The 17,605-nt window shown below is 47.3% G+C and overlaps 1 protein-coding gene across 5 annotated transcripts in view; it reads right to left on the bottom strand.

Moving 5' to 3' along the window:
- The window catches only part of Cog5 (component of oligomeric golgi complex 5), a 316,280-nt gene that overhangs the window by 3,209 nt on the left and 295,466 nt on the right, over positions 1-17,605 (bottom strand). For all 5 annotated transcript variants that reach the window (XM_087206494.1, XM_087206496.1, XM_087206495.1 and 2 more), the window contains 3 exons: positions 16,853-16,929; positions 5,623-5,749; positions 5,138-5,217 (listed from right to left, as the gene is read on the bottom strand). In XM_087206494.1, coding sequence (XP_087062620.1) covers positions 5,138-5,217; positions 5,623-5,749; positions 16,853-16,929 — 284 coding nt within the window. The remainder of the gene's footprint in view (positions 1-5,137; positions 5,218-5,622; positions 5,750-16,852; positions 16,930-17,605) is intronic.

Raw genomic sequence — 17,605 nt, 5'->3', positions numbered from 1 at the left:
TCAAACACTGGGAGTGTCACACTGGTGGCTGTGCTTACCATTCTCGGTCTGTATTGGACTCAGTCTCATCATGCCCAGGGGCACAGGCTCTGCCTTCACAAGGTGTGCTGGCGGTGACACTATAGGTATGTGACACTCCTTATATATGATGGCTATGAAGAGCCCACGAGTGGAGTATTTCTGATGAATGACATGGTAAATAGTCTGAATACTCACTCTCATGGATTAGGCCAGTGCAGCCCCATGCTGCTTCCTGCCCTATAGCCCAGTGAAAGGCTGAGGCAAACATCACCTGGCCTGCTGAATCTAAATGTATGGCCTTTTACAGAAAGTTTGTCAATCTGTGAACCAGAACACCTGTGTAAGTGGGGTTAGAATGGTTCCGAGATCATTACTGGCTTATTCAAGTGGCAAGTATACAAACATTTTTCTCACGATCACTGTTTTCTTCAAAATTTCACACTAAAGATGTAGGTTGATACTCAGCTTACAGTCTCATCCCATCTAGGTTTGACTTGGCCTGGTTTTGTTGCTCCCAAACACCTGGTCAGCCAGGTGCAAGCTCTGGTAACCTCCCCTCAACTTTGTCCCACCTGCTATACCAACCACCTGAACATGGAATTCATTTCTGCAGTTCCTGTTTCCAGGCCTGACCTCTCTCTAGATTACATCCCTACAAGTCAACCTGTCAGAAACCTAGGGCAGTGTTTTCCTACCTCCCCTTTTCAATACAGGGCACCAGCTAATGGTCTCTGACCTCTCCTACACCTGATCCACCATCAGCCTTGAATTTACCTCGAACGCTTCACACTGAGCCATTCAGCCCTGTTCTCCCTTTGCCCTGTCTGAGCCTTTGCTGTCTTGTGACCTGATGACTGCTGTCAGCTTCTGGGTGGTGGCCTTCCTGCCTGTGCCCTTCTTGGAGCGTAATGTCGCTTGTCATGCCCTATTCCCTATAGGCTAATGCCCAAATACACAACCCAGCTGAATGCCGGCTTCATCATCAGTCTCCACCTGGCCTTTTCCTGGCTGATGGCTTTTAGACAGTTTGGTGTGCCCTAAAAAGGCAAAGGAATCACCAGTTTCCTTTTGGTGCAAAGAGCTTCACTGTGACTATTCACCAACCTCACTGCCTGCCCAAGCAGAGATCAAGGGTGTTTGTGACCATGCCTCTCCCTAGTAAGAGGCATCTCCAGCCTTACTGAATATCTCACTTCCCTATCTCTGGAATGCCCTTTGCAGAGCTCCTGTCTCTTAGGACTCAGCCTCAAGTGTTTCATTAAAGCCCTCCCTAACTCCAGACAGCACAGAAGAACGGAGAGCACCTTGGAGCTGCACACATCTGTGGAGATGTCTGGCTTTGGTATCAGCAGCCTCGACTGCTGAGGGCTGGCTCCACTCTGTTCAGGGCATGAGTCCTTCAAATGGGCCCCGTGGAGGGATGGCCACCTCCTAACAAGATGTCTGCCAACAGCAACCCTTAGCTCACTTGCTCAGTCCCAAGCTCCACTAATACACAATTCTCAGCTGGCTGCAAGATGGAATTTCACGCTGTCAAGAGAACAATGTTTTGTGAGGCGCAGAGCTGACTCTTTAATGGAGCAATTTCTCTAGGAAAAAACTTGCTTCTTTTAATACTTTTCTAGTTGCTATGCCATTCTGGGCAACTGTCCCCACTCCACAAATGTCATCCTTACAGATTCACAGGGTGTCTGTGTGTAAGAAATAAATATGTTGAAATTCATAGAAAATTGTCCTGTAACGAATGGATTACATCCATTCTTGTTTAATAAATGCTAAAAATCAATTTAGTTTCATTTGCATTCAAAAGGATAAGAAATTATATAAATTATACAATATGTAAAAAGTGGCTCAGAAATGAGGGGTTTTTTTTTTTTGGATTCATCAAAAACATCAGAGCTATGGAGAGAAAAACAGATTAAGCAGCCCTCCTACATAAAATCAGAGCAAGATTTTCAAGCATTTATTAAATTACTTCATATGCTTCAGCAAAACATTAGCTTTCTTGGAAGGCAGGCCAAGCATTATGTAAGAGTTGGGTGCAACTCTGGTTTGTAACCATAGTTCTTACTGGGGAAAAACCCCTCAGATCAGTACTACAGAAAGGGCTTATGGTAACATGGCAACACTTCTCACAGTGACCCCCACTAACCAAGTAGAGGTTTTTATGGAAAACAAAGTGGATTTCTGTCAGGCATTAAACATTCTGCATGATTAGTGCTGAAGTGCACACTGACTTAGATATACCTCCAGCCTGCAAAGGCAGTTAAAGCCCAGGCTTCTCCTCCAGACGCCCCACGCTGGCCTCGGGCTCATTTCAGGCCCTCAGCTCCCAAACCCAGGAAGCACCCAGTGTTACAGGGCCCCAGAGTCTCACACAGTAACTCTGGACAGAGGAACGGTGTGCAGCCTATGGCCCTGCACAATGGCGTGAGCAGAGGTCCAGGGCGGTGAACAGCACAGAACATTTTCTGACAGACTACAGATAAGAGAAGCGTTAGGCCTGCAGAGCCCATGGACAAGTCTGACCTATATGTGCTCCTTCTCAGAGGGCCGGAAGAAGCATTGCTGATCCACCTCAAATACTGGAAGTGAAGGTTTCAGACAATCCTTCCCCTTCCTTGACAACAGGTCGGCACCACAGGACACAGGCTGAGCAGGCACCGCTTCCACACCCAGGCCACACAGTGGGGCCCCTGCCAGGGGCTGGACGGGCCAGCTTCCCACCCACCCCACCTGGCTCCTGAGTCTGCGATTACTCTGACTTAAAATTAACTCAGCCACTTTTCATTCAGGCTCCAGAAAAACATCTCGTGTCAAAAGGAAACCGAGAAAGCAGGAGTGGCCACTGTGTGCCATTTATGCAGCAGCAGCACTTGCTGTCCTCACTGCCCTACTTTATGCCAGCTGAGGAGATTGTGCTGGGAGCAACAGGATGCGTAGACAGGGTTTGCCCCAGAAGCTAAAACAAACGGACTGACATTTAAAGAGCAGTGCTCGCCCTGGGTTACCCACAGGGGAAGGACACACATCGGTGGGTGTGGTGTGTGGTGTGTGGTGTGTAGGGATGCAAGCTGTGCAGCACAGCGTATGACAGCACAGTCCCTGGGGTGGAGGGCCTTTGCCTACCAGGAGCCAGGCCACAGTGCGGTGCAGTCTGCAGAATCCCCAGCTCAGGGCATGAGGTTCTGGTAGCAGCCGTGTGTGGAAGGATGGGTGGGCCTTATTTAAAAAGCATGACAGGATTTCTGAGCATGATTTTCAGTGCTAAATATAGGGCTAGCAACAGCACTGCTGATGAAATCACTCAGGAGACATTTTTAAAAAGAAGCTAAAGAAAACAGATTTGTGATGTACCCAGCACAGGACAACTGCTGTGGATGAACTCATCCCAACTTGTGAAGAAGACGAAGATGAGCCCTGCTCAATTAACTAAGCCCTCAATCCCTGACGGGCTGCTGCTGAGTGAGTGAACCTTTGGGCATCAGGAAAACAGTTCACAGAGACGGCAAATCCCTGGGTTAGTGCAGCCCGCTGGGTGCAGGCGGGAGTCGAAGGGCTTGGCCAGTCACAGGAATGCAGGCTCCACTGGCACCCAGCACCCGTCCAGTCGGCTGCTCAGGGAAAGGGGCAGGCCCTGGGCTAACCTAGTCTCCACCCACACAGGCGCCAGGAGGCTCTGGACACTGCACCTCAGGGCTCCGGCTGCTCTCAGAAGCTATGCTGTTTTTCTCTGATCTCAGGAGCCTCCTCAGGGGAGCCACACACCTGGAATAATCTCCCACTGGAGCACCTGGGGCTCTAGGAGATCCAGATGGGGCTCAGAACCCAGAGGGTGCAGTGGAGCGGGTGAGGCTGGGCTGAGCTTGGCCCACACTCTGTGTGCCCACGGGGCCAGGGGCCTCACCATGTAGCCCCGCCCAGCTGGGCGCCAGCCTGAGATCAGCAGAGGCTGGCCGGGCGCTGGGCCCAGTCCCCCAGAGAGCTGCTCACGAATGGTTTCAAGAGCCGTTTCCGAGAAGCACAGAGCACAGAGAAGTGCTGGTGGACCTTTCAGAGCTCGCAGTACTAACAAACAGCCTGCTATGGTGAGCAGGCCACAGGTTTGCCACCCCTGCACTAGAGGATAAGGGTGCTGGGGTCCTCTGAGGAGTCACAGGTGCTTTAGTTTGGCTCCCAACCACGTCAGGGCAGACAGAGCGCAAGAAGGCCCAAGGAGAGATGATTCACTGTCAACATTTGGGAGTTGGGAGTTCCCGCGGTGATATATGACAGCAGGGTTCCTGGCCTGAGGCCTTGTGTTCTCCACAAGGCCTAGACTGAGCCCAGGAAGTACAGAAGAGGCCACGAGCTCACCCGGGACCAAAGGCAGACAGGATGTGTGAAAAAGAGCCAAGTAATTAAACATGGGAAATGGAAGGAGAGGGGCCAGGGCCAGAGAGGTCAGGGCTGATGATGGACCCGCCCACTGGGTCTCGGAGGCCCCCAGAGCGCAAGGCTGCACTGCCACCCCGCGGCCCTCCTGCAGGCTCACACAATGCTCTGTGGGCCCAGCATCTGTAACAGTGCCCGGGCCTGCCCAGGAGCCTCGGGAGGAGGTGGTGGTCAGCATCTTGGAGGGCTGCAGGGCTAGGAAAGAAAGGGGCTACCTCGGAGGAGGGCAAGGCTGGAGGATGCTCAAGCATGGCATCCTGGGCACGGCGGGTCTGAGGTGTGTGTGCCTGGGCGCGTGGCTGAGGACACGCACGTGGGACCGCAACAGCGGTCTTCGCTTCCTACTACTGCCTGTGTTCCACTTGGCACTTTCAGAGCTCACACATACTGAGCTCCTCCAATTCAGTAACTGCAGCCTGTGCAAACGACGCAGAAAGCATGGGGCCACGGTGACTGTCACGGCAGGTGGCCCAAAGGTGGATGCAGCAGGCGCAGAGCAGCCGCAGTGGGTGTGTGGGTCAGGGGAGGGAGTAGCTGGCTCTCCTGTTCCATTCACTGCCGGTGCTGCAGCCCGCGGGCGCCCGGGTGATTAGTGGGGCGGCCCGCGTCCACCGCACCCGGACCCCCCTCCACCCCCTACCCCGCAGCCCAGCACAGACAGGAGCCCCCAGGCCAGACTTACCTGATGAGCAGGAGCCGGTCCTTCTCAGATGGGTGGTCGTCCAGCCACTGGGAGAAACGTGCATGCGACCACTCTGCCCTCTGCGGGTGGCAGAGAGGAGAGAACACGGTCTTCAGTGAGGGAGGGAGGCAGGTGCGCGTCGGGCAGCTTGCCTGGGGACGCGGACAGGAAAGGGACCGCAGAGCCCTGCCGGCCGCGCTCGGAAGGCGGCACACGCCTTGCTTGCCACCTTCCTGACTACCAAGGCTTCAGGACCTGCTAATTTATGGGAGCTAGACAAGGAAATAGGATCTCCAATAAAAAGCTCTGAGAACATGAATGACTTAAGACGTTATTATTTAAAGGGCTAATTCTAGGTTGCTCGGGTAACTTTTTGCACTGCCCCGAAAGCAGACACTGGGCAGCAGAAGCCTTCTTTCCTGAGCTCTGCTCACCGCAGGGTCTCCACGTGGCCGGGCTCCCAGAGAGCCTGCTGCAGTCTTTACCTGGAAGGGGGACTTCAGTTCAGCCGGCGCTCTGGTGAACAGAAACTGAAGGATGATGCTGAACGGAATGATCTCCCCCAGCGTGGGGCTGTTGGCCACATGTTCACTTGTCTGGAAGAGCAGTGGTCTAGAAGGGGAAAGAGCAGAGGTTAGCTTGCTGTTGCTGTTCGGAGGCGACGAGGTGGGAGAAGCATTCCGCTCCAACAATAATATTCTTCCTAGGCAGGAAACTACAAAGCGCTCCATTCAGCCCGGCGCGCACACGCATGCACGCACGCACGCAGGGTGCTGTCTCTCAGCTCCTCCCTTGAACCCGATCACCGGGCAATGGGTCTGATGTTACTTCCAGTTTACTCAGCAAAATCCCTCCTAGAGTTCATTTAATTAACAGGCTCAAATCAAATAAAGCAAAATAAAGTCTTCGATGGTATCACTAATAGATACTTACCTTGGCCAATGCTTTCAGCTTTCATTTTACATACAATCCGTCTTTGGGCTATAATCTAATATGGATAAAGCATAACATTTTCTACACAACTTTTCAAAATGGCAATTATGCCTCTGCATACAGTTATTACTTTGCTAGCCATTCCATCAAAAGTTAGTGTAACTCCCTGCACTACATTTCCGGGTCTCACTATCACAATTTCACAGGAGGGGTATGTAGGCAAACCCATGCCATTACCAGTCACCTACCAACTTGTGCAAAAGGATGGCAAGAAGCCAGCATGGCAGTTCACGCCTGTAGTCCCAGCTACTCAGGAAGCTGAAGCAGGAGGATTGCTTAAGCAAAGTTTGAGATGAGCAACACAACCCCACAGCAAAAAATTAAAAATTAGAAAGACCAGCAAGAATGATTTAAAACCATTATTCATCCCTCCTTTCCTCTGAGCTCTGATGGACAAGAACTGATGACTACAAGCTGAGCATCAGAGACTGAATCTCAGGAGGCAGCTGGCAGCACCATTTCCTGACAGGCGAGCTGATCTGGCCACAAGAAAGGGCACTATCTTCCCACCTCCTGCACTCACCTTCATCAACCCACCCAGGAACGGAGGCCTGTGTGAAATGGGAGTTTCTTCCTCTCTTGCACTAGTAAGGTCTTTTTTTTTTTTTTTGGTACCGGGGATCGAACTTGGGACCTTGCACTTTTGAGGCAGGCGCCGGAACCACTGAGCTAAATCCCCGGCTCAACTAGTAAGGTCTTAAGAGCCAATAGCGCCCTCAACAGATAACTAGTTCTTGCTAGATCTAGAATATTATTAGAGAAAAATGTCTTCATATTAACTATTCTTCAAATATAATTTATCTGCGCAGGGGTTGTTCTAATTTCAAGTACTTTATCAAATAACATTCTGTCATTTATTTTCTTTAGTTTTGGGGAAAGGAAATACTTCATCTTCATCGTCTCTCACCAGAAAGCCAGAGAGGGAGGTCTGAGTTCCCTGGGAGTGTGCCTAGGGCCTGCCTGTGGCCTTGGGGGCAGTGGCACAGTGCATCCGCCTTGCCAGAGTCCAAGGCCCGAGTCATTTCACAGTACTCCATGGCACGCAGTTTCAGGGCCCTGGCAAGCACCTCCTCTGGTACGACAATGCTGCGGAGGGAACTTGGATGCAGACTGCGGGCCTCCCTGTCAGGCCTTGTCTGTGCATGGCACTATGTCTGGCAGGGGGAGGTGTGCTTATAATCAGCAGCAACAGCGATGGCCACACTTACGGCACTTGCCAAGGACCAGGCACTGTCTTACTTTCTCTCTGCTGAGCCACAATACCAGACACCACAACTTAAAGAAGAAAAGGTTTATTTTGGCTTACAGTTTGTACAGCGAAACTCTCAAATTCAGAAACAGGACCAACACAGCCATGTGCCACACAGCCTGCCTTAGCTTCCCCAGCAGGGTAAGGAATGGCCACACTTGGACCCCACCGCACCCCACAGGTATGGTGCCACTCAGGCTGCCCTGGGTGCACAGTTCCTAAGCAAGAAGAGAAAGCCAGCAGCAGAGCCCAGCTTCTGAACATTCTCAGATTCTCCTGGGTGGCTTCCCAAGAAACAGGGGCAGCAGCACTCACCACAAGTGGCACGCAGCTAGGGGTGGCACTGAGGTATCAGCTCATGACACGGCCCAGCTGCAAGGCTGCTCCCAGAATCCTGGCACAAAGCGTACTGGCTCGAGTCCCTGGAGAGGAGGCCTCATGCCAGCATCTGACTCACAGCAAGGCCCTGCAGGGCAGGGGACCCGGTCACAGTGTATTCCCACAGGCACAGGGGCACAGGGGCCTGAGCTAGGTACAGACAGCGGCACCCCTTAGACTCAGAGCCCACCTCAGTACTTACTTCATGGAGCCCAGGCTCCAGCCCAATCCATGCAGATCAGCAATGCAGCCTAAAGCCAGTGGCCAGCCCCGTGCCTGCTGGGAAGCCACCCTGCGGTCCCATCAATCAGGGTGACTGCTGCCGAGCCAGCAGCCTCACTTGGACTCAGAGCTCAGGCAGCAGCCAGCCAACTGGAGATGCTTGCAGTGGTCCCCCTATCAGGGTCGCAGCAACTGGGCCATCACAGTCCCAGGCTACACACTGCAGCTCTGGCTGTGCAGGTCAGGAGAGGCAGCTATCTCCTCAGGTACACAGACACCACTGCAAGGACACAGGGCCTACAAAGGGCCAGGGAATCAGACACCACCAGAAGAAACTCAAAAAGCTCTAACAACAGACCTGACAGAAATGGGGATTCAGAACAAGCATCCTAAGGAAGTTCAGCAAACTACAAGAATGTACAGATAAAAAATTAAATGGAATTTGGGAAAGAATACATGAAGAAAAGAAGAAAACTGACAAAAATAAAAAATCTTAAAGAAAACAATGACTGAATTGAAAATTTCAAGAGAAAACTTCAATAGCAAACTTGAACAAGCATGCATCAGTGAGCTTGAAGAAAGAATTTCCTTTGACTCACTATGGTCCTTTACATTGAGCTACATCCCCAGATTTTAAAAAAAGTTTTATATCTTGAAACAGTATCTCACTAAATTATCCTGGCTGGGCTTACACTTGAGAACCTTCTGCCTCAGCCTCTCAGAGTGCTGGGAGTACAGGCATGTACCTCCACGCCCAGCTCTGAATATTTTAAATTATCCAACTATCGGACCAAAAAGAATGAAAGAGAATGAAAAAAGCCTATAGGAATTATTGGAAACCACCAAGAGAACTCAGATTTGAATAAAAGAAGTTTTACAAACACATTTAAAGTAAGGGTGGCTGAAAATTTCTCAAACCTCCGGAATGATGCCAGTAACACCCAGGTTCAGAAAGTAAAGAGGTCTCCATGCCCATAGAGAAGTTCATCAAAACACATGACAGTCAAACTACCTAAACTCAGAGACGAAGTGTTCTGGTGCAACAAGAGGTAAGAAATGCATCACGCACAAGAAGGGCCAGAAGGGCTGCCAGTGAAGTGCTCTTTGAGTTGAGAAACCTTCCCTTCTTTCTGATGATGGGAATTAGATGATTCTGTTTCTCTTTGATCTTTGTCATTGGGAAATTTAAAGCAAAATTTGAAACTCAGCAATTAAACTAGTTTTATGGTTTACATTAGTTTTTCTGATATTTGTGGTTTTACTGTCTTCAGTACTTTGTTAATGTAAACTGCACATGATACAAAGAAGGACAGAGGACAAAAAGACAAGAAAGACAAGAAGTGGGGCAGAGGCAGGGAATGAGGAGCCATCAGGCCGTGGGGCAAAGGTGCCATTTAACCTGGGGTCTCCTGGCAATGCCCGTCCCTGCAGAGCTCCTGGTCACAGAAGCTGTTTGTCTGACAAGATCAAGTCCTCCACATCAGCCATCAGCAGAACTGCTACAAGAGCACAAAGGGGAGAACTGGCCTTGATCTTGTATTCTGCATCCCTGACATAATTACCTCCAAACATCAAGTGCAGACATTTTATTTCTGCTGCTTGTTTTAAGAGGTGGAAAGAACACAGCCTGAGCCCTCCCTTCTCCTGATTCCAGGTGGGACTGGAAACACCAGTTAAAAAGTAAATCTCCATCTGAAGTGCTTTATGAAACAAAATTAATTAAGGTGTTATAAAAAGCAGTTATCCTAAATGTCACAGTGTCATTCTTAGAGAACACTGTTCTAAATATAGCACACTTTCAACAGAAGGTAGCGTTAATTAGCGGAGGACTGGGTCCATGAGAAACAACTGTACTTCCAGACAGGAGATTCACACTGCAGCAACTAAGGGCCGCATCACTGTCAGCTTGCTAAGGCCAATCATGAAGTGATGAAGACCAAAGTCCTGCTGCTCCTGCATGCACCCCGTCATGCCCCCTGCCACCACAGACAGCTTTCCCTCCTCTTAGGGAGGGGCCCAGCCCTGATAGGAAAGGGCGGGGAGGAAATGTGGTTGCTCTGGGGGACAGGGCACCAGGGTCTTGAGAGAAGTGCTGGAGGCCTGCAGGAGAGGGCCGCAGGATGCTCGCTAGGGGTTCTGGCTTGTGGCTTGGGGACAAGGAACCACGCAGGCCCCAGGAGAGAATGTCACAGGGGCGGATGACATAGGGTGAATAAGGCTCAGCGTGGAGAGGTTCAGTGTCTCACTGGAAGATCCCCGCAGACCAGGTGACAGGGGAGGCAGGACTTTTGGTGGATACTTGCAGGCAATGCAGATGTACATTCACCTGAATGTTCCTGGTGCCCTGTCTGAGAGCCCACATGTGACAGAGGGCAAGGAGATAAGGTGAACGTGTTAGCAGCAGGCTGTCACCAGAATCCCTTTAAACTTTTCTGACATCTTCCTGGACAATACACAGGAACATTCAAAAACAAATGGGAACTTCTGGGATGAGATGTAGGGCAGTGGTCATGTCCTGGCACAGGCCCGGCAACCTGGCCACTGCCTGTTCTGAGTACCAACGCAGGCCCACCCAGCCCACACCTGCTGTGAGGGCTACAGGAGGAAGTGTCTGTGAGACACCTGGCACAGGCCTGGCGCATGGTCAATGGTCAAATGAGGGTTGTTCAAAACAACACAACTGATAATACACTCATTCAGCGTTCTGCGTTTATCTGGGCACTTGCAGCATTGCCAAAGCAGCAGCAGGCACCAAGGCAAGCCAAACCTCAGAAGGAGGCATGCTGAAATCCAAAGCTTGGAACTAGGAATCCAGAAATCTCAGGGAAACAGTTATTTCAGAGAATGCAGTAAGGGGCTCAGATCACAAGTAGGAAGAAAGGTCAGAATGCATCTGGGGTCTTCATTGGGGTCTTCACGTCAGAAGTGCTACAAGTGGAAGATGGCCTCCTCCCAGGGGAACAGAAACTCGGGCAGGACAGCTTGGAATTTCCAGCAGCACCTGGGTCATCAATGAACCGAGGACCTGGAGAGCCAGTCCCACAGTGAAAGGTAGCTCTGACTGATGGCTCCCTCCTTGCAGCACCCTTAGGCTGACAGACCCATGGGACACAGCCTCATCTCCCGACAGCTTTCACTGCGCCCTCATTAAACCTCAATGGAACAGAGCTGCCAGGCAGGCTGTGGACAACATCAGAGACAAGCTGTCCCTCAGCAGTGAGGGTGGCGGCCCTGCCTGACGGCTAGGTCTGTGTCCCTGAGCTGGTGAAGGGCATGTCGTCTCTTCTGTGTCCTCAGCCGTAAACAGACCCACACTGACAATGTCAGAGGTCGGAGCTTCCAGGCCTGTGGCCAGAGAGGGTGAGGGTAACAGCCTCACAAACAGGGCTCAGGTGCTAATGCCATGCTGCAGAGAGACAGGCAGGATGGGGACTTGGCAGCTCTGACACAGTCTCCTGAGAAATACAGCCACCCGGGGGCAAATGGCTAATGTCAGCAGCTTTCTGAGGAAGCATCTCTCCTGGGTAGGAAAAGGGTCTTGCAGCCGGAGGAGCTCTGATGCACAAGTAAGATGTAAATGTATGCAAGAAGCTTGCAGCTTAATCAAACAGTCCACTAATATGACCATCAGGAGCACCCTGCAGCAGGCAGCTGCGCTCCTTGTCTGTCACCAGCCCTCTGGTGGCACAACCGCCCCCCTTGCTTGCACAGGACCCCATGTGCCAGCTGTTCCCCTCCCCGGCAGCCTCGGCCTTTGAGCAGACCCAGCTCCTCTGGAGTGTGGTGGGGTGGGGTTCCGGCTGCTGGCTTGCCTCTCCTTGAATCGGTAATGTCTCAGTATATTTTACATTGTTCCTTAGTGCCTTTGTTATTTCTGAATGGGAAAAACTGTGCAAGAGGAATTTAAAAATAAAACTTACTGACTTTTCTGACTATAAAAATATCTTCAAGCATGAAATTTGAACAATATAAAAAGCTCTGAAAAGAAAACTCTCTGATGACAATCCTACTATCCAAAAATATTCTGATGTTTATCCTTTTTTGGCTTTTCTTCTCTCTACAAACACATACTATTATTTAAGATATCATATTATACATCTTCTTACTAGCCTGTTTTTTCACTTAGTGATGCATTAGGGAGTATTTTTCATATCAGTGGATATTAACTGCCAGTATAATAATTATTAATGGCTACATATATTTGATCCTACGAAGACTGTGTATTTAGCCAATCCTCTACTATCTGCCATTCAGTTGGTTTCTGGTGTGATTTGGAACGCACAGAAAGGGACCGGTGAGTGAAAGCCAGGGCCTAACATGTACACAGTCCCACCCCAGCCCACGGCCGAAGTAGGAGGAGGAAGCACACATGTTCACTGCAGCTGTCTGAGACCAATTTTGGAAGAGACAGATCTGTAATATGTTTCTGCAGGTAGGGTATCAGAATAAGGAGTATTCTGTGCTGGTTTCGTCCTAAGATGGGGTCTTGGAGGAGCTGCTACGTGGGTAAAGTGTTCCCAGGTCAGTTCCCTCGCATGACAGCTCAGAGCAGTGGCCAGAGCCACGGCATGAACAGTGGCAGTGGCTTAGGTTCACAGACCCCCTCTTCTCAAGCACTGGGGCCAAACCCCTCACTGCACAATTGGCCTGGGTACGAACATCCTAACATTCTATGCTTTCATTCTGGGTCTTGATGAGTTGATACAATAGCTGTCCTAGGCGGGGGATTAAGCTCAGTGGTTCCAGAACCTGCCTTGAAAGCACAAGGTCCTGAGTTTGATCCCTGGTACCAAAAAAAAAAAAAAAAAGCTGTCCTAGTCTCATCAAAAACTGAGAAAGTGCTAGAATCAATTCAGTGAGTTTCTGTAGATCCAGTGCATCTGTAGAAATATTCTGCTATATAAAAAAATCTGTTGGAATTTCTCAATTAATTCGAGTTATGGGGATACTGCCTGGGCAGGATACACTTAGGTGGGTGAGGCCCTGGGAGCCAAGGAATCATCCACAGCGATGCTCATGGAGACTAGAATACTAGGAAAAAAGTGCAAGCACCTTCACAATGGTAGAAAGGAAACAACTGTGCTCCTTGTCAGCAGAGCTACTATATACAGTTCAAGAGTTCAGGGCCCTATGAAAAAACGGAGAGACTCTAAATGCAAACCATTAGCAGGTCATGAAAATAACGTCGTGGATTAACATAACCCAATAAAATAGAAATGTCAGATTATTTTATGAAGTAAAGGTAATGACCGTTTCATGCAACATACGTATGAGTGTTTGTATGTACTATAATAGGTTTGAGTGTATCTGCAGGTTTGTATGCAGTAGTACCTCAGCTCACAAGTGCTTTTGTTTGCAAACAATTTGGTTCACAAACAGAAGCATTTGGCAAAATTTTATTGTTTTGCAAACTCTGCATCGGGTGACAAACAGGGCCACAGCTATCTTTCCCATACAAACAACAAATGTGGCTACCTTTTCCAAAACTGTAGATCAAATTCAGTTCATGAACCAAGGTACCATTGTATAGCCAAATTATGATAAAAAATCTCTTACTATGAGTCATGGTCAAAAGGGTGGAATCCATCTGGAATGATCATTACTTCATGAAAAGCTAGATATTTAAAAATGAAGGAGTTCTAAAACTATACATTGATCACTGATTCTACAAATAGATATAAAAGATGTCACCCAAATCTTAAGCAGTTCTTTAGGAATTCTTTGCTTGTGGGAATTGTGAAGGTTGAAGGAAAAGTTCCACATTAAATGGCTTAAACAGAATGCATCTTACAGGGAACTCAACCTCAGAAATTACATCTCCATATTGCGACACAACCCTAAAAGCAGCCAAGCAAAGGGCATCCTGCCTCAGCAAACAGGGAGATTAGGACTATTTTAATACACACATTCAATAAGTAACTACACATGGGACTATCAAAAATAATAGCATAATCTTAATATAGTAAATGCCAAATCAATAGCGTTCCGCATACTTTCTTTGGTAACTAGTTGACTAATACCCTCCAATATGTTAACTAACTCAGCCAGGGCAATATTTTACTATCCAGCTGTTATTGCTGTGTTACTATCTTACTCAAAAGGCTACACAGGAGTTTATTAGGGTTACTTTTATGGTACAGATGACTAATGGATTGGTAATATCAGAACCTTTCAAATCACCCACATTTGTAATGCAGAATTCTATGGCTTCAACAGAGTATTTAAATCTCTTTCAAAAGATCTGTGCTGATCCAAAGGAAGTACCTGAAAATACCTGTGATCTCATTTTAAATATTCCTGAAATCCACCTTGGTACAGGTGGTGTGCTGGCTAACCCTGATAGCCAACTTGACTGTACTGAGAGAGTCCTACAGAGGTGATGGGTTGTGAGGGTGCCTACCTCCCTAGTGGGAATGCACTGATGAGTTCACGAATAAATGGGCAATCAGGAGATGGGGCCCAGTTGGAGGAAGGTTATGGAGACAGGACCTTGGGGACTATATCTGGTCCCCGGCCCCTTCCTGTCTGGCTCTTTCCCTGCTTCCCAGATGCTGTGAGTTGAACAGCTTTGCTCTGCCACCCTCTCCCCCCGTGATGCTTCTGCCTGGGAGCCAGCTGACCACCAAATGAAACTTTGAGTCCAAAACTTCTCCTCCTTCAAGTTGTGTGCATTAGGCATTTTGTCCCAGCGACAGGAAAGCTGACCGATACAGATGGGAAGTAATTTTTCATGTGGGAAAAAATGAAATGCTCTTGTGTTGCCATTTAAAAACAAAAAAGGACCTCTATGTTAATTACAAATGGACAAGGTAAAGCACTGGGCTCCCCTCTCAATCAGCAACACTGGATTGTTGTATTTCTTGGATTCTTGTATTTCAATTGATTCTTGTATTTCCTGAATTTTCTACTCTAATAGCTTGATGACATAAGAGAGCAAAGCGATCATTTAAGGACATACTACTTGATAATTACTCTCCTTCGCAGTACTGCGTTGGTGTTTGGGAAGGTGCATGCCTGGACCTTCACAGAAATACACTAAGGGATCACTATGCTCTTGATGATGTTAGTTTATACCCTGGCTTCCCACATGGCATTCTGTGCCAATAAAACTGTCCTAAGTATGTATTATGGTGATCCCCTCAGCCTCCTTTTTGAGCATAAATATTTTCTATGTGGGCTCTGATGTGAAGAACTTTGAGACTCTCTGGATTACTGATTAAAAGCCATATGAATTACATCTCCTCATCTTCTAAGACCTTCTATTGAAGATCTCAGTCATTAAGTTATTCAATATTCCATAAAATCTGAGTTGATACAAGCCCAAGCGTTCAGCACTGAACAGGACTTTTTTTCTGTTAAGATGGAATATTCTTGGATCACAAATGTGAATTAACTCACTGATTTTCTTTTTGAATTAGTTTCCATGAAGCTCAATCCTAAATTTGGTGCTTAGCTGCATTAGCCAAGATACCTAGTACATCTACAGTCATTCCTGTACTCCACTGGCATTCAGGTCACTTAACACTTCACACAAGGGTTTTGTTATGTCCTTATCATGGAATATAACCTATGATCTTTTTAGAAATAGATTGGATTAAACTAAAACATCTGGGCAAGATGTCGCACACCTGTAATCCCAGCACTTGGGAAGCTGAGGCAGGAGGATTGTTTGTGAGTTCGAGGCCAGCCTGGGGTACACGATGAGTTCAAGGCCAGCCTGCACTACAAAACAAGACTGTCTCACAAAACCAGACCAAACCCCCCAAAAACCCACTAAACATAAAAATTCCATTTGAATCAGGTATTTCTCTTCTAGGTATCTTCTTGAAAGAATTAAAGTCGTCACATTACAAGACCCATGCATACCCATGTTTCTAGCAGCATAACTCATAATAACTAAATCTTAGAAATGGCCTATTTGCCTATCAACAGAGTAATAGGTTTTTAAAAATGTATTTACACACAATGGAGTACTACTCTGCCATAAAGAAGGATAGACTTGAGCCATTGGTAGGTAAATGGATGCACCTCGAGTACATAATGTTAAGTGAAATAAATCAGACACACAGCATAGTTAAATATCATGGTCTTTCTTATATGAGAAATCCAAAATATGAATAAAGAGCAAAACAAAAGATAGGAAGTAGGGAGATCTTTTTCAAGCAGAGAGGGAAGAGAGGGGTAGGGGACATAAAAAATTAAGATGTGTTATGTACGTGTACCACCTCCTCATGATAACTAATCATTATGTACTGCCAACATGGACTAGTAACAAATAAAAAAGATATTCAATTTCACTGATCCTATTTAAAATACTACTAGTGCCAGGCATGGAAGCACATGCCTATAATCCCAGCACTCGGGAGGCTGAGGCAGGAGGATCACCACCAGTTTGAGGCCAATCTGGATTTCATGGTGAATTCAAGGCAGCCTGAACTGCACAGTGAGACCATGCCTCAAAAATAAATAAACAAATATTAATAATAAGTTGTTTTAGTGAAAGCAAGAACTTTGTATTAATAGTAAATAAAATGAAATGGTTAAAAATTAAAAAAAAAAAGAAATAGATTGGAGTAAGATGATAAATGAACAAATGAAAAAAGTTACCCCTATAAGGAAGAGAATAACCTTTCCTAGCTTATTCTTATGAACTGTAACTCAAAAATAGAATATATACACACTAACTTACTAGTCATCACATAAAATTCTATACAGCCTTCTGATGTGAATAACTTTTAAGATGATATGTATCAAACTTCCATTGTTATTCATAAAAAACACTGAATGTTGACAATTTTATGTCATTAAATCTGAAGAGAAGAAAAGGATTTGCTAAAAGGATACAAATATATTAACAAAGAAGTAGTTCTCACCTGAATGACCTCAGCATTCGATAGGACTTTCCTAAATCAGATACTCGTCTGCAAAATGGACCCACAGCCAACTCCATCTGAAAGATTAAAAGATACTTCAAAGCTTTCACACCAGAAACCCATGGAGGATTTGGGACACATTTGTCACCACAAGTTTCAGCTTGCAATAAGCTTAGGCTACCTGGACTGTAAGGCAAGTTCTGAAAGCCAATTATATTTTCCAAAAGGCAAGAAATTAGATAATTTTTATATTTATTTACTAAAGGAAGCTAATATGAGAAAATTTCCTCATAAAAACAGAAAAATAAGCTGGCTGTGGTGGCATATGCCTGTCATCCTCACACTCCAGGAGGCTGAGGCAAGAGGATCACAGTTCAAACCCAGGCGAGGCAATTTAGAAAGGCCCTAAGTCACAAAGTGAAAAAAGGGCTGGGGATGCAGCTTGACAGCAGAGCATCCCTGGGCTCATTCTCCAGTACTGCAAAAAGCAAATAAAAATATTTTTTTGTTAAATAAAAGGAGGAAGTCTAGATCATTTCTCCACTGAAATACTAGGAAAAGTTTTCATGACTGTGTGCCTATCCTTTAAGTAGGTATCTCAAATCTTGTAAATAATGAGAATTTTTATCGTCAGCATGGACCAAGTGCCAGCTCTCTCACTCTTTCTGTAGCACATCTGTGTCAGAATCACAAAAGTACAGTTACCACCAGAGCGGTCCTGAAAAAGTCAGCCAGCCTTTCTCAGGCGCGGCT

This window comes from Heterocephalus glaber, unplaced genomic scaffold (genome assembly GCF_053883595.1).
Source record: "Heterocephalus glaber isolate CG9 unplaced genomic scaffold, H.glaber_assembly_v1.0 deba00000676, whole genome shotgun sequence".
NCBI lineage: Eukaryota > Metazoa > Chordata > Mammalia > Rodentia > Bathyergidae > Heterocephalus > Heterocephalus glaber.
Note: the sequence above shows the minus strand (reverse complement) of the source record. Positions and strands in the feature narration are given on the sequence as shown.